Source organism: Mus musculus, chromosome 10, assembly GCF_000001635.26.
Source record: "Mus musculus strain C57BL/6J chromosome 10, GRCm38.p6 C57BL/6J".
Lineage (NCBI taxonomy): Eukaryota > Metazoa > Chordata > Mammalia > Rodentia > Muridae > Mus > Mus musculus.
The window spans coordinates 78,266,270-78,291,552 of NC_000076.6; the positions used below are offsets into that span (position 1 = coordinate 78,266,270).

The following is a 25,283-nucleotide window of genomic DNA, read 5'->3' on the forward strand; positions in this document are numbered from 1 at the left end:
AAGGTTATGATAGTTCTAGAAGCTAGTTCGAGGAACTGCCTCTGTCCAACTAAAATGGAGGAGCTTTACAAAATGACACTGTCCTGGCTAACAGACAGCTGATGTCAACCTCTGGCATTGGCACACCTGTGCACACATATCTGTGCAGGCATATCTGTGCACGCACATCCATGCACACATGTCTGCCCATAGAGGACAAAAGAAAATAAAAAAGAATAATTTTGTGATTTTTAGCAAGATGGGATTAATCCTAAAACAATACAAAAACCATAAAAGAAGAAGGCTGGAAGTGGTAGAACACAGGCCTGAGTTCATCAGTGTGGGGAGTGGGGGCGTGGCTTACTGGTGAGGCAACATCTTAGCATACACAAGGCCTTGGGTTCCAGTCTAACCAGCTCAATATGTACTGGGGGAGGGGGCAGGGTTGTCTATTGTGAAAGCCTAACTGCTGGGTCAATAAGCCAGATGCAGTGGCCCACATCTGTCATCCCGGCACTCTGGATGCTCACAGTTAGTGTGGGTAGGAGGCAGAGCAATAGGAGAAGCCCAGAATCAACAAGGTAGAAGAAGAGACTGACTCCCCAAAGTTGTCCTCCGATCTCCATGGCACACGCGTGACCCACACTCACACACATCACACACACCCACTGATGGGAAATAAAACCGAATACTTTTTGAAAATGGAAGAAAAAGGAAGACTAGGTTAATAAAATCAGTTTCATTAAAACAAAACACACATCTCCAAGACGATATCAGGAGGGAAACTGAGCTCAGTGTGTGGCTTTCAAGAGCATCCACTGGACCAAAATTAGTGCACCCGAGGTAGAGTGTGTATTAGTCATCAGAATGAGCAAGCAGCATGGAGAGAAGGAACATTCTAGATCGTTCAGAAACGGGGTGAACCCAAGTGGGGTGAACCCACCACTTGGCCTAGATGGTGACCAGGGAAAGGCAAGCTAAAGCCACTAATGGCCCTTTGGCCCCATCACGGTGCCCAGGAGCCATGTCTATTTTGCCACCAATCTGAGTGCCAATTATGGTAACTGCTGAATCTTTTAAAAGATAATGTTTATCTTTATCACAAGCTGAGGTGGGGGATGGCGGCATTAGAGTGATTTTCAGTACTCTGACAATGTGGTCCATTTTCTGTCACCTGTTGGGTCCAAGTGAAGGGTCAGTGGCTTCAACAATCACTGCAAAGTAACCCACACCATGGTACACAGAAGTGTCACCCACAGCAGGGCTGGTAAAATAACAACCTATCGCTTAGCTGTGAGACCGCCAAATTTGATGATTTTTTTCTCACCTTGATGAATGTGTGTATATGTGGAGATCAAAAGACAACTTGTAGGAATCAACTCCCTCCTCCCATCATGGGTGTCCTGGGGATTGAACTCAGGTCGTCAGGCTTGGCCGCAAGCACCTTTATTGCCTAAACCATCTCGTTAGCCCCAAAGCTGGTGATTTCAAACTCCACTGAAAACCCGTGGGGCTTATGGGTTTAGTCCTATGTCTCTTTGGTCTCAAGGTGGGTAATGATGCCATTCTGATGTGGGTGGAAATTCGGAAATTCAGGACTCCCAGAGGCTCCTCCTGCTATCTCAGAGCAGGTGCCCTCCACAAGTGCCTCATCCCTCACTCCTCACCCCTCACCCCGTTGCACTGGCTTTGTGTTCTGGTCCATACGTGAAGCACTTGACTCTGTCTTCCAGCTCTAGCACTGGAAGCCCAACAGGACACTATCCCTTTTGTATATGGCAGGGGATACCCATTGGTCGGAGCTACCCTAGTGGGCTCCTGGACAAGTGGATTCAACTGCCACTAAATTATAGCCATACAGCTTGACTCTGCCAGGAGGAAGTGACCCTTTTTAAAAATAGTCTCTGTAGGAATCACATTAGAAGCTTAATAGTAAGAGTGACCAGGTATGGTTGGGAAGCAGCCTTGGGCACAGGTGGGAATGGTGTGTGAGTGTGTGTGTGTTAGAGAGAGACAGAGAGAAAAATGAAGAGGCAGAGACAGAGAGAAAGAGGCAGACAGACAGACTGACCCAGACACACAGAGACAGAGACACACACAGCTGGGGGGCCATGGCTCAGAGGACCTCCTTTGCCTTTGGTTTTCTGAGCTGGGTCTCATACGCTGGCAGGCACTGCATGCTTTTCCCTAGTGTCTTAGCATCCTGAGTCCTCTCTATGATGGTCATGTGACCCACTATGGTTTATGTGCTGCTGGGGATAGAACCCAGGTTAATGTTAACCTGGAACCCTTTGTGAATGCTAACTAAGCAAGACTCCACCAGCTGAGCTACAGCCCTGGGGCAATTTCCTTTTTAATGGAGAAAAGGATCCTCATTGTCTCATCAGAATGAAGGTGGCTTTACCAAAGAAGTCCAGGAATATAGGCACGCTGATTTTCAAAACCATTCACCCTCCAACAGCTTTTAATTTTTTAAAAAGATGTATCTTTTTTTTTGTATGAATGTTTTGTCTGTATGTATGTCTCTCTGCATGCCTGGTCCCCAAGGAGGCCAGAAGCAGGCATTGGACTCCCCATGAGTTAGAGATGGTTGTGGATGCTGGGCATCAAGTCTGGGTCCTTTGGGAGAGCATCAGGAGCCTTTGACTGTGGAGTCATCTCTCCAGTCTCCTCAATGGCTTTTAAAACCCAATATGGGGACTTGAGTCCCTAGCATAGGCTAGCTGAATTCCCTCTCTCTGCTGCTCACTCAGAGTGGAGACTCCGGGGCCCTGGGGCAGCGCTGCCAACTGAAGGGCCTCAGAGAAGAGGCAGAGACCAAGGGGTTAGAGGAGGGTGGCCCCAAGGGACAGAAAGCACTTGAAGGGCTGTCCCTCTTGGAATTCTATGCAGACCAGAAAGATAGAAAGAAAAAGAGGCAGAGAGTCACTTTCTCATATATTGTGGATATTTTATGATCCCTTGTTTCACAACAGTGTTTGTAATAAACAAGTATGATACTTATGCATTTTACCTAGAAAGTACCACCAAGCAGGAGTGCCACACCGCTGGAGTGACCTTCTACGTGCTGTGGACAGAGAGAGCTTTGCATAGCAGTCAACACAGCCAGGCCGTAGACCCAGGCCTGGGGAGTCCACTGTAGCTCCCAGCCCTGGACATCTTCCTAGAGCACAGACCTCCATTCTTACTACAGAAAGCTTTGTGAGTAGCAAACTTGTAAAAAGAAGAGTACAAAAGGAAACGTCCATATTAACACAGTTGCACCCTGGAGACAAAGCATCCCTTGGAGACTGCCCACAGTCCGATATGGCAATTTCTCAGTAATGGAAAAGCAACCCAGATATTTGCGCCCCACCCACCGCAGCACTTGATCATTAAAGTCCATGGTTTGTGCGGCTTCCAGAAAGAGCCATTTCCTGTAGTTATAGTACTTGCTGGTACTCGGTCCAGAAGCCAGGAGGTACAGGCCTTGAGGCAAGTCATGTTTGATTGTCACAATGTTTCTACTCTGAGACAATAAATACAAGTAGAGCACTACAGCTCTTCATTGAATCAAGTAACTCCAGTTTAATAGAATACAATTTAGTGCATTTCAGAGTCTCATTCACAGTTCCGCTTCTGTCCGAACACTTTTGCAACAGAAAGAAACCCAAAAAAGCTACGGAGAAAAAGAAACCTCCAGGTGACCTGTCAGCACAAAGTTCACAGTTTCACAGGTCGCTGTCTGTGAAGAGAGGATGCCACCATCCCTGGTACCTCTGCGAAGTGCTCTCCTTGGTTGATTTCTGGAGTGATTTGGGAGAATACCACCTTTCCCCTGGATTAACCGATTTCAAAAGCCTGTGATAAATTCGATTCATGTGTCCACCCTGTCAGCCAAGCAGATCGCCCAAAGCCTGAACTTGCATTGTAAAATCCTGGCCCCTGTATGCAGGGATCTGGGGCGTGAATGTCAGTACCCACCTGACAGCCCCACGGCAAGACTCTGGGACAAGGCCTGAGGCAGGTCAGGGGTGCCCGAACCCAGGCCCAGTTGCCTTTGGTTTGGGGCTGGCCCATAGGCCAGAGATGTTTCTAGAAAGAAGGCAGCAGGCATCTCAGGTGCGCCATTCTAACCCTGAGCTTCATGACACTGTAGAGGGCTAGAAGCCACACCAAAATGGCTAGCATTAAGCGTCGCATGCATCTAGCTAGTGGTTTGGGTTTATGTGTGGGACAAACAGTTTAGGTGCAGGTCATCAGGACTGGAAAGGCTACTTTTGGCTTGTCCTATACAGTCTCAGGCAGAGACAGGGCAACATGCAGGAAGAGCCACTTAATTCTTCCATCCTGAACCTGACACAAATTGGGGCTCACCCAGACTTTTTTCCTTGGATGGTATGAAGGCTGGACTAGGTAGAAAAGATTCTCAGGGCAAGGTACACAAAAGGGGAGGGAGGGGCAGCCAAGGCATCTGTGGAGACACCTGCACTGTTCCTACTAGAAAGTGTTGTTACATTGTTGCCATTTGTTATCAAGCAGCCTGAGTGTTCAGAGCTCATCTCTTTAATCAGACTGGTTCCGCCTCTCCCCCTTCACTCCCCTCCCCCCAGGACAGGGCTTACAGCATCTCAGAGATGTGCCTCATAGATGCAGTCTCACCAAAGACCCATAAACAGCATGCATTTGTTTTGTTTGTTTAACCTTTGGGTTAAAAAGTCTTGTCAAAAGGAGAGTGTCCCTGATCTCTGAACTGCCCACATTCTGACCATTCAGCCTTCCTAGTGTGATGCTCCTGCTTCTCCAAGGATGGTCACCAATCAGGATGCTACCACAAAGCCCTCAGAGAGAGAAGCACAGTCCCTAGATGCTCAACAAGCAGTCAGGAGAATGGCAGCCATTGCTGAAGTTCAACACAGCTTCAGAGAGGCCTGCATGAGGTATGTGGGTGTGGCCAGGGACCAGGGGTGGGAGACCACCTGGACAGTGGAAGGGTCTCTCGGGGAGATGATGGGAGCCTCACTTATCTGGCTCTTGACCCTGAGTGGGGAGGAGGCCATATCCCAGTCTGGGCTGACCTTGTGGGGGTCCCTCTCCTGGGGAGCCTGAAGCAGAGCCAGCCTAGCAGGCCAGCCCCCCCACCCCCCAGGCCACCAACCATTCCAGTTCCAGAATGCCTCTGGCTCCTAAGCCTGCTGCTTCTAGCACGGGCTCCCTGAAGACTAGCAAACTGCTTCAGAAGTTTGCTTCACAACTTCTGCCCGAATCTGGGCATGACATCTGCCATGCCTATCAGTAGTAGGGTGTGAAGGAAAAAGAGAAAAAGCATTATTCTGAGATTTATTAATTTAATAGAAAAATTGAAGGGGCTCTCCTCCCCCTTTTCTTTCTGAAGCAGATGAAAAGCAAAATCTGACCCCACCCCACCCTCAAATAAGCCCACACCCACATTACTAGTGTAGTTTTTATTGCTCTCAGAAGCGCTGCATTGGATGATGAGCAGGCCTAGGAGGGCAGAGCCTGCAGCCCGGAATCCTCTGTCATTCATAGACTCAACGGTCAGCTGACCCCAAAGGCTCAGGGCTTCTGTGGGAAGCCAGAGGCATTAGTGAAGTGGTAAAGGCTCTGAGGTTGCTTTCCCCAGCGGGGGAGGGGGGAGGCAGGTGCATGCAGGGCAGGGCCCATTGGCCTGTTACCTTCCGATTTGTGAGGAGACGGTGTGTGGGGAAAGACAGAGACCCCAAGCAGACAAAGACAGAAAGAAAAAACCCACCAAGGAGGGAGAAGACCCTCAGGAATGCCCAAGATGGCTCGTAGTTGGCAGAGGCCAGGGCGCTCAAGTCTTCAGCTGGAGGGGAAGAGATTCATTGTCTCAGTTAGCCTGACTCAACCTTTCACCCTTACAAGCAGCCTTGTGTGTTGCTGTTACCCAAGAGTGGGAGAAACCACTATTGTGCATGGACCGTGAGGCTATTAGCATCTTCTGTGACTCGGTCCCCAGCACTTGGAGCCATACAGTCAGGCCCAGGGCTGCCCTCAGGCTTCTCTAGGCCTCCTTCCTCCAGTGTACACTATAAATCTTCTCTGCCTTTACTATGAGTTCTGGTTGCAGTATGCCACAGGGGGGAAAAATTACCCAGTTTTTTTCTTGTTAGAAAACATGAATGACATTAAAAGAGCCAGTTCCAGACAGAAGGTAAAAGCTTATGATGGTGTTTCCTGAGGACCTAGGTCTCCCAGAAACCAGGCAGGTCCTTCCTGTGCTGAGCGAGAAGGAAATGGGCCTCCAGGGCCAGCAAAGGGACCCTGGCAAGGCACCAAGTGCAGGCTGAGGTCCCCTGTTCTTTGCCAGGACAGTGTATGTCACTGAGGTGGTAAGGGGCAATGGTGGGTATGGTCAGCAGCCATGACACCTGCCTGAATAGAGGCAGAATAGGAGGAGGTCAGGGAGAAGCTGCGAGCCAGCCACAGACCAATGCCTGTAAAAAGAGATTCTAATGCTAACAAGCACTAAAGGGGTCTGACTGAGAACGGGAGGCCTGATGGTGACACGGCCCTCTGAAGAGTGTCCCAGGGGAGTTCCATAGGCTGCAGCCCCCCAGGCACCACAGCTCTGAGGTGTGGGGCTCGCATGCGGTCTTCCCATCTGGCCCTGTGCAGGATGGCAGCCTGCTGGCTACAGAGGAAGAGAGAGAGAGAGGGAACAGTATGGAGGTGCTGTATGAACTCAAGGGTTCCACATTCTGCAGAGTTCTCGGGCGGGCGTTCACTTTTAAAAGAGACTTAAGGTGCTTAGACACAGCCCCCAGCAAGGCGGTGCCAACAGAAGCTGCAGAGGACGGAGGTGTGGTCTTCAGCCCCACCCCACCCCAGGGGGGGGGGCGGGGAGGGAGGGCAAGGGAAGGACAAAAGGGCCAGATCCACATTCAGTGTGTGCTTATCTCTAAGAAGACTTCCTCCCTCTCCCGGGGCTGGAAGCTAAGGTGCCAAGCAGGGCGGGATGAATGCTGCAGGACAGGGGGCTAGCTGACCTGCCCCCAGTAGGCAGCGGCACCCAGGGAGAGCCAGTGTTCTGGGGCACAGGGCACAGGGTTGGGGCCAGGTTACGTCCCCCAAATAACTGATAATAAACAAAAGCCTCATTCTAAGTTTAAGAAGGGAGAGCAGCCAAGGCTGCCTCTTGGAGGTGGAGTTCTGGGGGAGCGCCGTGGCCCCACCACCTCCCCCAAACCCGCCTCTGTCCCCGCAGAGGGCTGATGGGACCCTGCCGGTGCTGGCCGACCATCTTCAGCTGGCAGGCCGAGTTCTTTGCTCTTGGCTCAAGTTTTGTTAATATTAGTCACCAGTTAATAAGAAAAATAGTCTCTAAGTGTCTCTTTCCCTCGCGCTTGTGTGTTCTGTTTTTAATTGAGTTAATTGGATACCGCATCAGGTTATGGGTGTTCAATCACAGCATTAATTATTCCTTTTTCTTAAGCTCTTGGTTGCCATAGCTGGAGCCTTTCTCTATCTCAGTCACTCCTATCAGTCTCCGGACTCCGAAGGAAGCTTGAAAGACAAGAGAGAAGAGATTAGAGGCTAACCTCACCAGGACACCCTCACTGGCCTTGCCACCCCCACCTCACTTGCTTCCTCCCCGGGTATGGTCACTCTAGTACAGGAAGCCATGGGAGAGTGAGAGGAGGGTACAGTCCTCCACAGCCACCATGTTCAGGAGCCAGGGTCACTCAGTCCCTGACCTGGGTCAGCTGCTGCCTCCTGGGCCCATCACGATGAACCAAAAGTCCTGGGTATGGGTGGCCCAGTGACCCCAGCATGTGAGCGGGCACATCTGTGCTCTTTACCTGCTCCCACGAACCCCAAGAACGTCAGGATGAGGAGCGGGGATCCACTGGCAAAGACACCCAGGACGAAGCTGAAGAGGGGTGAGAGGAGGATGGTGGCCCAGCACAGGAAGTTCAGGAGGGTCCACGGCCTTCGGGCAGGCTTGAACTGCTCCCCTGGGAATACACCCTTCTGCTTGTACATCTCTTGCAGGGCATCCTGAAAGTCAAGGGGACAGTACAAAGTTGAGATCCACAAGTGTGACTCTGATTCAGGAGAAAACTCAGCAATAAAAGCCACTTGCCCAGGGCACAGAATGAAGCAGACTGCCCCAGTGCAGGTGGGAGGAGCACTTCCTTGGAGGACCTTCAGTTGCTGTGTGTCATCTGCAACCAGGAAAGGAATTAGCTAGGATCCTGCCAGCCAAGCAAGCAAAGCTGCCAGGGGTCATGACTAGCCTATGGCTGGCTGGTACAGACCCCAGCCTTTATCAAAGGACAGCCAAAGGGTCCTGGGCCTAGCCACAGTCTACACCCCTACTGCAAGGCTTTTCATCTCTCCTACCACAGCATCCAGGGACCACACTCAGGACAGCAGCTTGCATGGTAAGCACTTTTACCCACTGAGCCATCTTGCCCGCCCCATACCATTTCTATGTTTTCCTCCTCTTCCTCCTTTGACACAGGCTCTCCTGCAACTCATGTTGATGTGGAACTTTCCTCATAGTTGGTCCTGGCCTTGAACTTCTGATCCCTTAGAATGCTGGAATCACAGGCATAAACTACTACCCAACTACATTTTCTTTTTGAGAAGTATACTATCCTAGATGAGTGTGTGTGTGTGTGTGTGAGAGAGAGAGACTGTCTATCCACCTATCTAAAACTTTAACTGACATAATTGTACATTTGTGGGTCACAGTCTCTCTCTCTCTCATAGACACATACACACACGCACACATGCACACACACACAGTGTAATGACTGGGTGTTCACTACTTCAGACGAAGACCATTTATTTGTGTAGAGAATGATTATAGCCCTCTCCACTGAAACATTTGAAATACATACTTGTTATCAGCCATAGTCAGTGATCTAACACAGCTGAGCCATAGGACATGGCACATCTGCTGGCATCCTCTGTCTATAATTCCATCCTCCCAGCCTCCGTCTACTGCTCTACCCTCTACAGCAGTATGTGCTATGTCCTGCCGCTCGCTGTCTTCACTTCTGTAGCATTCCTTCACTTCCATCCACGTTGCTCCAAATGGCAGGAGTTGGTTGGTTGTATAATGGCTGACAATGTTACGCTGTGTGTTTATACACATCATTGTCACCTTTTTTGTTTGCTTGTTTATTGTTGTTTTTGTTTTGTTTTGTGTTCAAGACAGGGTTTCTCTATGTAGTCCTGGCTGTCCTGGAACTCAAATTTAGAGATCCACCTGTCTCTGCCTCCTTAGTGCTATTATTAAAGGTGTAGGCCACCACCCAACTTCATTATAGTTTTTTTATTCATCCATCAGTGAATGGAAAGTGTGTATGTGCATGTGTGTGTGTGTGCATGTGCGTGTGTGAATTTTGTTACTTTGGCAATCATGGACAGCAGTGACTTAATGCTGGCTGCAGCGTCTTGCATTGGAATGCGTTTCCTTCTGACACTCCCATCAGGAGGACTTCAATGTCTGACGGTAGCACAGTGCCTCAGGTTTTACTGGTTTTGCTGGGATTTGTCTTTCAGCTAGTTTTTGACACAGGGAAATGATATTAGTTTTTGGATACTGTTTTTTTTTTTTTAATCCCACAACTTTAGGGAACTTTCCAGTTCTAACATTCTGACAGTTTTGAGGTTTTTCTAAATATTGGGCTGTGCATCTGTCAACAGGGTAGGTAGTTCACCTACCCTCCTTTCCAATCTGGGCATTCTCATCTTCTCCATAATTGCTCTGCTAAGACTTCTAATGCTATGCTGGATAAGGACAACCAGACAGACAGACACACACACACATGTTCTGGACTCCAAGGGAGTCTGTGGTACTTTGCCTGTGCTGTGTGAGCTAAGAACTTTCTATACCTACTTTGTTGGGCAACTGTCACAGGGTGTGGTAGAAGAGATGACAAACTTTGTCCAAGTTTTCAAACAGGTGAGCACAGAGCCAGTCGTGCCTAGCTCATGAATTAGCTCTCCTGCTTGTTGCTTGTGTCTTGTTTTATCAGTCTGGACCACAGTTTTCTTTTCTCTCTCTCTCTCTCTCTCTCTCTCTCTCTCTCTCTCTCTCTCCATATATATATCTGTGATAAGCTCTCACACCATGTCACCTTGGCTGTCCTGGAATGCTGGTCTTGCACCTCAAACTCAGAGATCCTTCTGCCCCTGTCTCCGCCCCCGCCTCCATCTCCGCCTCCGGAGTGCTGGGATCAAAGGTGTACTCCACTACCCTTGGCTCCTCCTGTTATAGTTTGTTTTAATTTTGCATGCTTTGGTGTTTTGCCTGCATGCATGTCTGTGTGTGGGGTATCAGAAGCCCTGGAATTAAGAGTTTCAGACAGGTGTAAGCTGCCACTTGGGTGTTAGGAACTGAACCTGGGTCCTCTGGAAGAACAGCCAGAGCTCTTAAATGCTGAACCATCTGTCCCTTCAGCCCCTATATCAATAATTCTCTTGAGGAACATTGACAAATGGAGGGGATCTGCACAAGGCAAGCACTGTTCACACAGTCCTCGCCTCACCGCACTGCTCTGCTGGTTGGCTGCTTCTGTTCTCTGCTTGCCCCTGACATTTTTCCACTGCTCTTTCCATTTTTCTGTGGGTCTTCTTGTTTTCCATTTCATCTTTACATGCTCATTCTAGCCCGTGTCTGCTACTTCTCAGGTTCCTCTGAGGGCTTTGACAGTTGTGTCGGGTATTAGGAAGGGTCGGTTCCCTTGGGTGTTTTGTCTTGTGGTAGCCTGCAGCTGGTCTTCAACTTGAATCCAGTCTAGGCAGACCCTGAGCTGTCTGCCTCTGGGGTCACCTCCCTCCAGCTGTGCACAGGTTTCCTTTGGCAGCCTGAGGGAACTCTCTGGGTACCACTTTTCTAGTCTAGTGTCTCCATCTTCTGGAACTGTGTAGGTGGGAGGACAGTCACCAGGGCATCGCTCTTCAGCATGGAGGAGGAGGAGGAGGAAGAGATAGGTTGGGACAAGTTCGACCTTCCCCAGCTGACTCCTTGAAAGCTCCAGCCTCATGTAGGGATATGCCATCACCTTACTGCCTTGAGTGAAGTCACATGTCACCATCTGACTCCATGAAGGCTTATGACTCAAGACTTTGGGGGAACCAGCCAACACGACCAGCGGGGTGTGGGGTGTGTAGCGTCAGCACAGGCCCTTCGTCCTCCCGACTTGGTCTCTGGGGCTCCCTTTCTTCCCTGGGAGCTGCTCCCAGCACTGGAGGGAATTTTGTTCACTATGGGTTTTTCTGGCCATCTGGTTTTCAGAACAATGCAAAGAGGACACTTATTGTCCCAGGAAGTGGGCATAGGCTAAGCATGCTCTGTGGAGTGGGAACTGGACATGTGTGCTCAGAAGCACCCTGAGACATCTGCTGTAGGGTTCCATGACATAACGTGCTGTTGTAAATCTGGGGGATACCCGCAGCAGAAGCAAGCGGTTCTAAATCTGGGCAATGTCTGCTACACGCTTAACATTTCTTTAAGGAACAAATGTGGTAAAATGTCATCAACACAGTTTCACTTGAACATACCAGGCAGTGCACAAGGGCTCTGCGCTGTTGCACACACCAGGCACCGTTATACTTCACTTTATCATGCATCTCATACATTTTGAGAAAAGAAGACTCTAAGGCAGGTGAGTACCACCAGTCTTTGGCACCCAAAGGGGAACCATATGGCTCCTTCCTTCTTTCCTTCCCAACTGCCCCAGCCTGCTTTAGAGGTGGGGTGAGGGCAAGCAGGAGCCTTTACCTTCTCCTGGTACAGCTTGTGAAGCCACTGGGCGGCGCTGGTCTCATCTGCTGGGATGTCTTCCAGGGGGAACCTCCTGTAAAGTGTAAAGTGAGTGAATGAACACCTGCCCCACCCTAGGAGAGAGAAAGTGACACATTCGAGGCCACCTGAAGCTATTTGAGCCTCATTCTTAATTTCTAAAACAAGCAGTCTGCAAAGTAAGCTCTTGACAGTCATCTGACATACTGGAACCTTCTAGGCATGGTCAGGCCATCCCCCACACAAGGACTGAAAGATGCCTCTATGTCTGGGAACCCTTGTGAGCCACCTGCCTGGCAGACCATCCCTTGACTTCCCCATAGGGTGAATGCAGTGGTGTTGGTCTTTCCCAACAAATGAACTGCTGCAGATGATCAATGCCAAGGGTCTGTGGCATTTGACCTTGATCGTGACCATCAATGGATTGACAGCTATGAGTGGCAGTGGCCCCACACCACATACTGAATTTTCCAAAACTGCCATTTTCTACTGTGTAAGTAGTTATGTGAGATTTGTATAAGTTGCAGAATGAAGAAAGTTATAAAGTATTTATGGAATGCATTGGTAGGAGCTACAGGTGGGTGGGTTACAGCAAGGGCCCTCTACTGCGGGTCTCAGAGTCTATCTGATGGCATCCTAGCCTTTGGGTTAGCAAGAACTGGTAGTCTGCTAAGAATACATTGTAAGGTTTGATAGTCACCAGGATGTTAGGTCACACAGGGTGGGCAAGGGATGGCTTTCAGTCACAGTAAAAATGACTGAAGATCGTCTGTAGTCTGCAACTAGCAATGCTACTCCAGGAGAGCATGATACTGAGCCATGATACCTGCAGGGAGATCCAGCTCAGACTCTTCCACAAGAGAATAAGTCTTTGTGTCATAAACTTTAAAATGCTAGAACCAAGTCAGATGCATGCCTTTAAGACCAGCACTTGGGAGGCAGAGATAGGAGGATCTCTGAGTTCGAGTTCAGCCTGAGCGGCAGAGTGAGTTCCAGGACAGCTAGGGTTACTCGGAGAAACTCTGTCTCCAAAAACCAACATAAAACAAAACACAAGGCATAGAGCTGGACATGGTAGCACATGCATTTAGTCCCAGCACTTGGGAGGCAGAGAGAGGGACATAGCTATCATGGTCTACATGTCAAGGTCCAGGTCACACGAGACTACATAGGAATCCAGACCTGTGGCACATTCCTGTGATGCCAGAACTTGGGATGTGGAGCAAGAGAATAAGGAGCTGCATATCAGCCTTGGTGACATAGCGGGCTTCAGGGAAGCCTGGGCTCCAGACAAGTGGGTCCTGCTTTCTACCGGGAACTGCAGTACCTCATGATGCCCAGGAGGTGGCACAGAGCACTTGAGTTCACATAGGCTGCCAAGGACTGGGGTGATCAGGGTCCTCTATTGGGGACAGATCCCAAGTCCCAAGGGAAATCTGACACCTTGAGCGTGCAGCTCCTTCTGAACACTGTTTGCTGGTGTGCCGTGCTCCACACTCCAGTGCTCCCTCTGAACACTGTTTGCTGGTGTGCCGTGCTCCACACTCCAGTGCTCCCGCTCCCCTCGTTTCACGCCCCTTGTGCTTTGAAGCTATTACTAAGTCTCATTTAAACACAAGCACTGTGAGTCTGTGTGAATGACATTAGGAGGGTGGCTGACCCAAGCAGAGTACACTAGACAAGGCTTTGCATCCAGGGTGACAGGGTGAGGCTGACATTTTCCATCATGCTGCTCAGAGCGTGTGTAATTTCAAGTTCACAAAGAGCTTGCTTCTGGAGATTTCTGTTTGGTGTTTTCAGACTTCATTTGCTTGTGGGTAGATGGAACTAGGAATAAGGGGGGAATTGGCAAATCTAGCTCTGGTAAGGGTCATGGACGGACACCATGATAGCCCACGGTCTGTCCTTTCAGAAAAAAAGCCACGTGAAAGGTTCATGGAGCCGGGCAGTGGTGGCGCACGCCTTTAATCCCAGCACTTGGGAGGCAGAGGCAGGCAGATCTCTGAGTTTGAGGCCAGCCTGGTCTACAGAGTTCCAGGACAGCCAGGGCTACACAGAAAAACCCAGGCTCAAAAAACAAAACAAAACAAAACAAAAAGAAAAAAGAAAGAAAGGTTCATGGGCTGAGACAAATCTGTACATTTAAAATGGAGGCCCCAAGGTGCTGTGGCTGTGTGGGCTATGCCCAGGAACCTCTCCACCACAGCACAGTACTGGTGGAGCCCACGGTTACAAAGCATGTGACTCCACAGCATCACTGCAGGCTCATGGCCACATCAGGGTCAGAGGTGACAGTGTCTTAGAAGATAAAATATTTATGTCTGTACCTTCCAAGGGCTCCAGCCACATGTTTGGGGACTGCATGGGGAGAGTTTGGCATGGATGGCATACAGTCTGGGGGTATAGCAGAAGGCCACCTCCTATAGCAAGAGGACCACAAGGCTCGGACCTATTTCGTGGCTCTCCTGGTGCGTGTGATAAGATGGATACATGTTAGTGGGGCCCTACAGGCTCCCTGCTCATAGCAGCTAGAGCTTGAGTTTATTACCCTGAACTTTCCAGGAGTACTTCTGCCATCATGAGGCTAACCAACACGCCAGCAAAAAGAACAGAGGTACCCTGGGGCTATGCACATGCAGGCCTGCATGCCCGTCACAGTCCTAGAGTTCTGTCTCCCTCGAGGGAGGCATGGGGGAGGGCCCTTGGCTGACTGTAGAGGTGTGCTGGATGGGAACAGCACACTTGGACAAAGTCAGTGCTCAAGAGCACATACCAGCCAAGGCTTCTGCGAGCTCGAAGCTGTCCGTTGAAATGCAGCTAGCTCAACATCTCTACAGAATCAGCATATCTCGGAGGAAAGGGCATAGAGAGGCCTCCCTTGTCACAGCTGGGTGCCCATGTGGGGGCACTTCAGCTTGATGGCTGACTGGGCAGCCGGATGACAGGGATCTGGCCACCCAGACACAGTTGGGATCTGACCTGAGGCAGTTAAGCCAAGGACAGGTGCATGACTGGCCCCTGAGGGGGTCTCACTTTTGGACATGGCCGGATTCTTAGTCATTGTCATCTACCTAAAAAGTTTTTCTTTTGTTCTCCTCTGTCTCTCAAAGATCATGTATTAGCATTTTGGTCTCCCAGGATCCTGGTCCTACTTAAAAAAAGGGGGGGGGGGTGTCCAGTGGGAGGTCCTAGGTCATGGCTATCTCTGAGGGGTCAACATCCTAGCCCTCCCTCTTTAGCCAACTGGCTGGTGAGGTGATTGCTGTGTTCAGCCCTGTGTGTGTTCCTGACATAGTGTGCTGACTCCACACTGGACCAAAGCAACAGAAACTCAACTGTGAACTGAAAGTGTTAAAACCCTGAGTCTAAACAAAGTCTCTTCTTTGTAAGTTAATTATCTCAGGTATGCGTACAGTGTTAGGAAGCTAACTAACACACCTGGCCTTAGAAACCAGCTAAGGCTCAGAACTAATCACCACAGTTCCCTGGGGTTAACGTCCTTGTTGGAAACTGAACAATATGAAGGAGAAGACCCTAGGCTTACTTGTTGACTCCAACACAGGGTGAGTTCTCAAGACCGGGGATTAGGGTCTTCAACCCCCCCCCCCAGGGATTAGGGTCTTCGACCCCGCCAGTTACCTATCTGTTTACAAACTCAGGAGGAAAAGGCCAACAACCTTACTGTTTATTATTATTTTGGATGAACCATTCTCTTGGGAGGCACAGAGATGAACATCACTTTGGCTATGGTCTTCGGCCAACACTGAGACATGGACTCTACCCACCCTGTCCACCTGTGACCTTGTGTTCTAGAAGGCAGGCTGCTTCTGCGTGAGAGGTCTCAGCTGTGCCTTGGGCCCTTCCAGTGGATCCTGACAGTGGCTGCATCACAGAAGATGGCCAAGCAAGCCCTGCAGGCACCATCACCTGGGCTCTGAAGCATAGGCAAAGCCTTCCCCAGCCAGAGCTCCCTATGGATGCCCAGGCCACTATCTACAAGTTACCAAGCCCGATCAGAGCCACCTAGTGACAGTGCCACTCCAGCAGGGGCTCCACAGGATGTTCCATTTCACTAGCTCAAAGCAAGAGATTAAAGGTTAGCGTTTAGTTAAGTTCACCAGATGTGTGACTGCTGCTCGGGGAGACCAACTGACTCTAGCCAGATTTGGGATTGAGCTTTCCTCGGGGACATGTGTGCCTAGGTGTTCACTGAGACTGAGAAACAGACAAGAATCAACCCTCACACTGGCCATGGGACTCCAGGGACTGCTAGGTTGCTGTGCCGTGTCCTACACCCTTGGGAGTCCTGCAGCAGGCCACATCAAGTCCTGATAGATGCTCACCTCACACACATGTCTGCCTCATATTTCTTCCCATACAGGATCCCCAGTAGAGATGGGTTCTTGTTCCCTCTGAAGTTCAGGGTCACGTCATAGATAGCTGCAACTGAGGGGTGGAGACAGGACCAGTGAGCGGTGGATGATGGGAAACACTCTACAGCAGTGACGTCACCACCAAACAAAAAAGCCACTTTTACACCTGGGTCTGCCCCTCCACACAGCGATGATCTTCACTTCCAGCTGGCTGCCAAGTGCTCAGACCCTCCCTACTGGTGGTTCCCTCCTGCCCAGGCTCCTGGCCTCTTTCTGTGACTCATGTAACCCCTTCCAGATGACTCTGCTCTGACATTCTCCTTTATAATGCTTTGCTTTGTTTGAATTTTACTATTGGACAGTTTGCCACTAAGTAACACTTATCATCCCCACAGGTCTTATAACATGCCAATCCTATTTCTGCTATTCTTCTGTGCTTCTGGTATATTTTACATTTTTATATTTTATATTCTACTTCAAAAAAAATGATCTGATGAGTCTGATCCTGACTCCATCTCCTAAGTATTGTGACTGCAGGAAATTCTCCAATGCCTGATTTATGGGGTGCCAGAACACAGAACCCCATGTATTCAAGGCAGCATCCCCAGCCCTGTTCAACTTCTTGCTTCGCACAGTGGCCTAGCAGGCGGTGATGGATTCCAGCTTCTCACCACAGGTCCCCGTCTCCTACCTGTCCCCCGGAGGCACTGGACTGCCGTGGTAAAGCCCTTGGTCCGGGGCAGCAGGTGGTACTTGAGTGGGGGCAGCCCCTTGGAGGCAGCCACCTCCATGCTGATGCGATGCTTGGTCTCTGTGAAGCGTGTTCCTTCGCAGTACAGGAGAAACTAGGTGCAGAATGAACAGAGGGCCAGGAGAGGCCAGAGGGTTATTCCAGGACAGTGGGGATGGAACCAGAGCCCTGCCATTCAAGGCCTGTAACATTCCAGGCCTCACCCGCCACAGCCACATAGCACACTCGGCTGGAGGTAGAGAGAAGAAAGCATGGACGCATCCAGCGGCAAGCATGTTGTGTCATTGAAACAGTATTTTATTTTAGGGCTGCAATCTGCACTGCAGTCACACAAATGAGTGCAATCAGAACAGTTTTCCTCAAAGAATTCTCCAGAAGAAGAGAAACCTGAAAGCGTCCCTGGGCAGCAGCCTTTGACCAGAAAACAGAAAGCATCCACTGTCCCTGAGCATGGTGTGGGAGATGGGAAGTAAGAAGCTAGGTTTCGGAGAGTAGACAAGAAAAGGATGAGAGATACCATGCAGGACGGCTCTCCCACCGCCTGCACCCTAGGAGGGTGTGCGCCAAAGCTGGGCTTGCAGCAGCGGGAACAGTGGAAGCTATGTCCTAGGAACGAGGCCAAGTCTGCAAAATGGGGATAGTATCATGGGCATATGTGTGTGTGTGTGTAGACTAGAGGTCAACCCTGAGTGAGTTTCCTCAGGCACTGCCCACCTTGTTTTTTGAGATGGGGGCTCCCAATGGCCTGGAGCTTGCCAAATACGTTAGGCTGGCCAGCCGGTGAGCCTCAGAGGTGTACTTGCCTCTGCTTCCCCAGTGCTGGGAATATTTACACGCTCACCACAGCCTGCCTTTTCTGTTTGGGTTCCGGGGCTCAAACCCAGTTTCTTACACCTGTGTGCCAAGCACTTTACCAAATGAGCTATTCCCCTAGCTGGAGATTTTACAACTTATAACGTGGGCCCTGGTACACAGGAAGACTGAGTTGCATCCACAAGCCCCTACCACCTCGTGGTACATGCAAGCACACTCACCCACATGTACTCTGGGTAGTCAGCTAAGCGCCTCAGGCCCTCTATGACGGTGTCCCGGTCTTCCTCCCACTTCCGTTTGCAGAATACGATCTCTAGGAAGTACCACGTCCAGCCGATGAGAGGCACACACAGCAGCTCCCTCTTAGCCAGCACCTTGGAGCTCTGCAGGGAGACCATGGCATCTGTCAGAGGTGGGGAGGCCCGGCCAGAAGCCCTCACACACACACACCAGGGGCTCAAGCCTTGCTTCTCCTGGCTCAAAGTATTTGCTATAAATGGGACCCCCAGCTTATGACTGAATGATCCTTGACTTGGTACCCCTCAAGTACACACAGGGGGCCACCCCAGAAACTACTGAAGAGCCCAGCCTTGGTGTTGTGGCAGGCCCACGGTAGATAGCAGCACCTCAGTACCTGGTCTCTTCCTGACCCCTATCTTCCTGCCATTGCTTAGGGGCTTCGGCTGCACTCAACTCCCTGGCCCTCTTAGAGTGGTTTAAATTCACTTAAGGCCACTAACCAATTATTCAGTTAGCCTTGAGTGGGATCCTCTGGATGGTGAACAGTAGTAACAAGAAATGAAGTCACAGTGAGTCCCAAGAGCAGGCAGGAAACTTCAGAGAAGAGCACATGGGAAAACACACCCCTCCCACCACCTCCATCAGCCATACCGCTCAATGAGAAGGGGCCAAGCCAAGAAACCTCTAAGGAACAAGCCTCTAGAGTCTCGGGGACTCTGATGCAGGTCTCCTCCTGGGGCCCCATTCTGCCATCATTCACCCAGCCCTCCCTGACCCCATTGCTCACCCCCAGCACGCCAAACCGCTCGCACATCGTCCACCCACAAAGGAAGTCGATCTCGAAGTTGTGGTTGAGGATAACAACCACATGCTCCTTCCCAAAGTGGTCCACGGTGGCCTGGTCGGTGAAGAGAGTGCACTCCGTGCAGGACCACCACTCCAGGAGCATGACCAGCTCTGCGGGAGGGTGGGGTCAGCACTGGGAGATGCCTGCCCAGTGCCCTGCTCCAGCCCCAGCCCCACCCCGGTTTTCCACAGGTTCTGGGAGAGCAGTATCAGACCCACATCCATTTCCATTTCCACCTAGAGGGGAACTCTTTTCTAGAAGTGAGTTTGGAGGGCCCGTGTTTGTAAGCTTTCCCGAGTCACAGCTACTTTGTGTGATGGAAGTTGTGGCGGCAGCAAACGGAAGAAGCAGGGCCCTGCAGCTCTAAATAGTCAGGCTGCCTCAGTGTTCAGCCACCACGTCACATGACCACTGGCTTGCTTATGTGGGAGGCAGGCGGGAGCTGTGTCCTGAATGACCAGGAAGAGAATGCCTGCGGGGCCATGCAATTCACAGTTGGAGAGCGAAGATAAGGTGGACATCAAGTGTAAGCTATGGTGCACATTCAGTCTTGCCCACCCCAGGCCGGCCTACGGAAGAGCTCCTATGAGATCTACTGCTGCCCAGGAGGATGTGGGATGCCCCAAGGATGAGGAGGGGCACTGTGGTCAGGAGCTCAGAGGGCAATCAGCAGCTGACTGCAGCAGCATCTCCACAAGAATGAGGAGGGTCACTGCAACTCAGAACCCAGCCTCTACCTGCCTGCATCTCACAGGCCATGACAGATCCAGGATGAGGCGGGACCACAGCATTACCTGGCTTCTCCACATGGTCACCTTCATAAGGTCAGGGCCAGAAGGTTCCATGCTAAGAGCTTTTGTTCAGCGTAGAGTTTGAATATAAATGAGGTCTGGCAGGAAGCACACGAGGGCAGGCATCCTGCATGGGTGCCATGGTCTGCAGTGGGATGACTACGGCCAGGCATCTGAGGCAGGTGGACCAGGATGTAACTGCCACATGTGGGATGGCGGCAGGAAGCACTTCTGGCTCTGGCCACTGCTTCATGAGAGAGCCCCAGGACCCCCTGAAAAGAACTGATCCCTGGGGATGGAGCCAGGGCATGCTGCCAGCCTCAAACACAGAGCCCACAAATAGGGTGAGGCCCTGGGCACACAGGAGTTCTCACTTAGTCCCAGGAGGGGTGCCAAATGGTGTAGCTGCTTTGGAATACTGCAGAGGTTGGGGTCCTTAATGTTTTCCAAACACATTAGCATGTGGCCAGAAGAGCATCCCATATGTGTGCCCTAGAGCCATTCGTGTGTCTACATGAGAACTCACACAGGGTGGCTCTGCCATTAGAGAGTGGTGACAGTCATCATCCTCCAGTCTAGCACAGGCTATTACCCAGTCACATGACAGAAGGAAGTTCTGAGGCCTGGGCACCCAGGAAGTCCCCAAGGATATGCTCTTCAGTTGCCGTGTACCCATCTCCCCATCTCTGCTTGAGGCCAGGCTGATGCTAACTGGCTTCTCTGCCCCTCCCAGGGCGTGCTCAGAAAGCCTCACGGGGGTACATCTGACTTTCTAGCGCGTCTCCCATGATAGCTGAGGGGCTCTGTTTCCTTTCCTCTCTGGATTTGGTGTGTGTGCTGTTCTGGAGTCAGAGTAGCACCAGATTCAGGAGTCTATAGTTTTAGCTTTTATCTGTCAACACTGGAGTGGTCTTGCCACCAAGTCATGTTGCACGTGTGGGGTTTGTAGTTTGCTCTCTGTGCAACAGCTGTCACCTTTTGAGTCAAGCTGAGAAGGGGGATCAGGCAGACTGGAGTCACTGGCTTCTAGGTAGGGAGAGGATAAGGGTGCAGAAATCCTGTGAGATGGTACGTGCCCTCTCCTGTGGGGTAGCACACACCATCCTGTACCCCCTTCCTGGGGCATTGCTGTCCCTTCCTGCCTCTTCCATGCCTCTGCCGCACAGGCAGGTGTAAGCAGTTATAGACTTTTTCCCCCCACTTAGAACTGCATTTGGAAGAGGGTTCTCAGATACAAAAAGGCTACTCATTTTCTTGGTGTCTGTGTGGGCACACCGAGGATGGGATATGGCCAGGGCTAGCATCCATAAGACGACCTGGTTAGCTTTGGGCCCATATAAACAAGAGATGGTGAGGATGCCTGTGAGGCATAGGCACTGGCAGAAATCTCGGGGCTGTGTCCTTGTCCTGTGGGAACTGAGTCAAACTGGCATCATGTAAACTGCAGGTAGCTGCATCCAGGTCCAGGCCCTCCCCGGTGCATAGGCTGGGAGTAAGTGGCTGTCTGTCCACGTAGATGTGGAGAAGGGATCTCATGTATATGTGCATTCATGCACTAGTACGTTCTGATGCATAGGTAGCACTCACACACTTGCGCCAAAGGGGCACCCTTGTTTTTACTTGCACCCTGAAATGTGAAGAGGGACATTCAGTACCCTGTGCTGGTGGCCGGTTACAGATCAGTGGGCCTATTTTTATCTCGCTTTTGCTGGTCTGAAAGCACCCACCGTGCTGTGTTAGACCCTCCTTTTGTGTGAGTCACACAGCTTGATGTGGAAATATCATGTGGTTGAGCCTGGTAAAGTTACTCTGAGCACCTGTTCACATGACCCTGGAAGGGTATGACCTCAGGGAACCAGAGATGCACCCGGCTCTGTTCTGCAATGGAGTGCCAGGTGTGGCCCTGTCCTTGAGAGCCCTGGCAAGAGAAGCTTCCCCCCACCTCCGTGCCCCCCGCCCCAGAAGCCCCTGCACGATGCCCTTATGGGCGAGGACACTTACGGCTCCAGAGCGAGTAGGCCAAGCGGCAGTTGATACGGCGGTATAGGTGCTTGCTGATGGGCCAGAGGGCCAGTGTGCACAGCTGGGTGAAGTTGATAATTAACCCGCTCACCACGAAGACGAAGCCAATGAGCAGGTGCACCACGAACTGGGTCTTCAGGTAGGCAAGCAGGCCCATGGTCGCTGCTCAGGGGCGGCCGCACGGTCCTTCACTGAGAACAGCCGTCCTGGAAACACAGAGCTCAGGTCAGTGTGTGTGGAGACAAGGCATAGGCTTGTGGTCTGGACAACACGGCCCTCATTCAGGACATGGGTAGGAGATGCGCTGTTTTGCCTGGTTTAGAGAGAGGCTGCCCCTGGAAAGCTGATGGACAAACACTATGCATCTTATGCAAACATCACACGTGAACACCCCCCCCCACCACCACACACACACACACACACACAGGGAGTGACTTAGAGCACAGGAAGGCTGAATGAATGGCCTATTCAAGGGGCCAGCAGGAGATCTCAGTGTTGACTTTGAGGCCTGAGTCTATGCTCATGTCCCAAGGCCAGGGTCTGCAGGCCATGTACCCCGACACCTCAGTGACCTTAAAGTTCCTCCCTACACCATGCAGGACAGATCCGCATAGACCTGAATATATGAGGTGGCTGAGGGTCTCCACAGCCATCACATGACACTACCCTAGCTATGATAGCTCTGACCCAGCAGCCCCAGGGGAAATGACAGCCCTCAGCACACCATGCTCATGTTCATGTCACAGGCTCTATCCTGTGCCCCTCCCAGTGGCTTTGCGGCTCTATAGCACACCTTCGATCCCACACCCTGGGCCCCAGGGAGAGACTATGATTTTCAAGATTGAACTTCAGTGAGGTCTCACATACAGTCACTATGTACTCAGCTTTGGGTGACAAAACTCAGTGACCAGAAGCTGGGCAGTGGTGGCGTACACCTTTAGTCCCAACACTTGGGAGGCAGAGGCAGGTGGATTTCTGAGTTTGAGGCCAGCCTGATCTACAGAGTGAGTTCCAGGACAGCCAGGGCTACACAGAGAAACCCTGTCTCGAAAAAACAAAAACAAAAAAACAAAAAAACAAAAAAACAAAACAAAAAAACAAAAAAACAAAAAAAAAAAAAAGAAAAGAAAAGACTCAGTGACCAGGTGGCCACCGCCACTACACACAGAAGGAGCCATGCAGGCTGGCTCCACCCCAGGCCCTGGCTGTGCCCATCACTGTTCTGGTAGCTTGGCTTTGCTTCTTTCCCAAGGCATAGGATGGGATGGATGGGCTGGCATCAGAATGCTGAGCTTGGCCCTGCTGGGGTACAACAGCAGCACTGTGTCCCCTGCTAAGTCCTCAGCTGTCCCTCCGTCATAATGACCCCCACCTGTTCATGCTCCAGCTGTGAGGATGGCTTTCATTGAGCATCCCACTCGATCAACCGCCCCTGTGCTGTGCAGTAGAGGAGGTTTCCTGCTCTACCTGCTGGAGTCTCAACTAGAGAGTTGTGCAGAACCCGTGGTGAGCCTATACCAACCTCAGTATTCCGTCCCTAGAGTGCGTTGCCACCTACCACATCCACCTCTGGATTTCTGGTGTCCCTGGGTCTAGCCAAACCTGAAGGGGGCAGATAGACTTAGCCAAATGCTAGCCTGGAGCTCAACTCAGGCACCAAGACCACATCTCTACATCATAGCCCAGGATATCTCGTTTAGCTTCATAGCCTCGTCATCCACATAGAACCGTCTAACACACTGTCCTAGAAGGCCATCTGACATGTGTCTGTGCTGCAGAGCATGACCTCAGTCATCACTCTCTAGTCCCCAAGTGTTCCAGTGACAGACACGGGGCTTGCTTCCTCAGTGCTGGCTGCACCCATTTCTAGGACTGTTTCCTTAGTGCCTTCTTAAAACTTCAGTGCTGTCCGCAGGAATTCCACTCAGCCTTTGTGCCAGCTCCTGCTCTGCTCTGCTCTTGGCTACAAAGTTTCTGGTTCACCAGGGCAGGGAAGTGTGGGAAAGGCCTGCATTGAATGACCACAGTGTTGGTCCAGGTGCCTTCAAAATAAGTCTTTTTGTTTTTTTAAGGCACAGTCTCACTATGTAGCCCAGGCTAGTCTAGGACTCATAAAGATCTGCCTGTCTTTGCCTCCAAAATGTTGAAGTTTGAGGCATACAGTGCCACGCCCAGCAAGTTTTTAAAAGTCTTGTGTCCTAAGACCGTTTCAAGTTGACACCTACATTTCAGATCCGAGTTTAAATGTGCAGGGTATCCTGGTGTGCTGGTAAATTTGACTTTTAAAAGTGGAGCTTTAATCTTATAAATGCAACCACAGACCAGCCTAGAGATCCCGCATCCCCATGGTTGCTTCACAGCCTCTCTGCTGGCTCCCTGGCTGTGGATTTCCACTGCATAAAAACTCTACAGGATTTTATCACCAGGCAGCACACCAAGAGTCTCTTTGGCTTGAAATGATGCTTGAGAGCGTTTTATTGATTACTGTGACCTACTGTCCCAGCAAAACTGTGGACCATTTTAGCCTCCTTTGGACACTTCTGGCACACAGGCCCAGAGGTGAAGCATCTCAGACGTCAGAACTGCACAGGAACTGTCCTGTTTGTCGGGACCACCTATTTGTAAAGCTGTGATCACAACACCAGCTTGAACCCCCGGGTAGCACAGGACATCCAGCTGCACCCTGCAGATACCTCACAGCACTTCTTGGGATACATCTTATTCTCTTTTCTTTTTTTTAACCATGCACCTGATCCTGAAAACTCTGAGGTCTACACAGCCATCTGGGAACGCACCCCTCCACCTCAATGGGAAACTTCTTCATGGTCACTTTAGGTTCAAGGCTTTTGGCCAAGAAAACTCCACAGAGCTGATGGGCAGCTAAGAGGAGCTAAGAGGAGGTGCCTAGTGCTCCACCCCCAGGGGAGTGGTGCCTCCAGACACCCTTGGCATAAGAGCATGGTGCAGCTAATTACCACAATCCTTGCAGGGCATGTCTGAGAGCGGGCTGACCCTGACCATAAGACATGTCATCTGTGAATCTGCCGTTTCGTCCTGCAGTGGGATGGCCTTGTCAGACTCACAACCTCTTTCTCCCAAGGCCCTCTCAATCTCCTTGGATAGTCCTGCCCTGGCATCTGGTCCCCATTATGATCTCTGGGTACCGGTGTCATTTATTATTTCCATGTGACCTTTGAAGACTGGGTGTGACTAAAAGCTTAGACATGGTTTCTGGAGCCTAAATGACCAACAGCTGGAGGACAGAGTGGTCCCTAGAGCTCAAAGGTGGTTTCCTGGAATCTCCTATAACTCTCGTTTAGTTGAGTCAAGTGTGTTCCCAAGGCCAGTCTAGCATTAGAACATCTGGCCCCTGAAAGTAATACCGTTGCTTCCTGTGTTTCATGATGGCCCTTCACAGCCTGCCAGAACTCACACCTTCCTGGGTCAGAAGGTGGTGATAGGTGAGAGGCAAGCCAGCCTTGCCTTCCAAGGAACAGGCGGAGTGCTTGCCAGCTGGGGAGGAGGAAGCCATGGCTCAGCAAATCTGTGCTGATGACAGGGTTAGCCACACTCAACATCAGCACCAGCATCACTCCACGTGTGTCCTTGTAGGGGACTTACTCAAACCCTTAAATGTTACCACAGCTGGGCACCAGAAATTGAAGAGATGCTACTCCCAAAAGGA

The 25,283-nt window shown here is 50.9% G+C and overlaps 1 protein-coding gene across 10 annotated transcripts in view; it reads right to left on the reverse strand.

The window, feature by feature from the left end:
• Positions 1-2,904: 2,904 nt before the first annotated feature.
• The window catches only part of Agpat3 (1-acylglycerol-3-phosphate O-acyltransferase 3), an 83,324-nt gene continuing 60,945 nt past the window's right edge, over positions 2,905-25,283 (reverse strand). For 8 of the 10 annotated variants that reach the window (XM_006513716.3, XM_006513717.4, XM_006513718.1 and 5 more), the window contains 8 exons: positions 21,578-21,804; positions 18,726-18,895; positions 17,920-18,081; positions 16,826-16,979; positions 16,105-16,207; positions 11,741-11,816; positions 7,803-8,001; positions 2,905-7,506 (listed from right to left, as the gene is read on the reverse strand). In XM_006513716.3, the coding sequence (XP_006513779.1) occupies positions 7,418-7,506; positions 7,803-8,001; positions 11,741-11,816; positions 16,105-16,207; positions 16,826-16,979; positions 17,920-18,081; positions 18,726-18,895; positions 21,578-21,755 (1,131 nt within the window). In that variant the 5' untranslated portion in view covers positions 21,756-21,804 and the 3' untranslated portion in view covers positions 2,905-7,417. The remainder of the gene's footprint in view (positions 7,507-7,802; positions 8,002-11,740; positions 11,817-16,104; positions 16,208-16,825; positions 16,980-17,919; positions 18,082-18,725; positions 18,896-21,577; positions 21,805-25,283) is intronic. The other 2 variants (XM_006513719.3, NM_053014.3) reach the window with 2 other exon arrangements.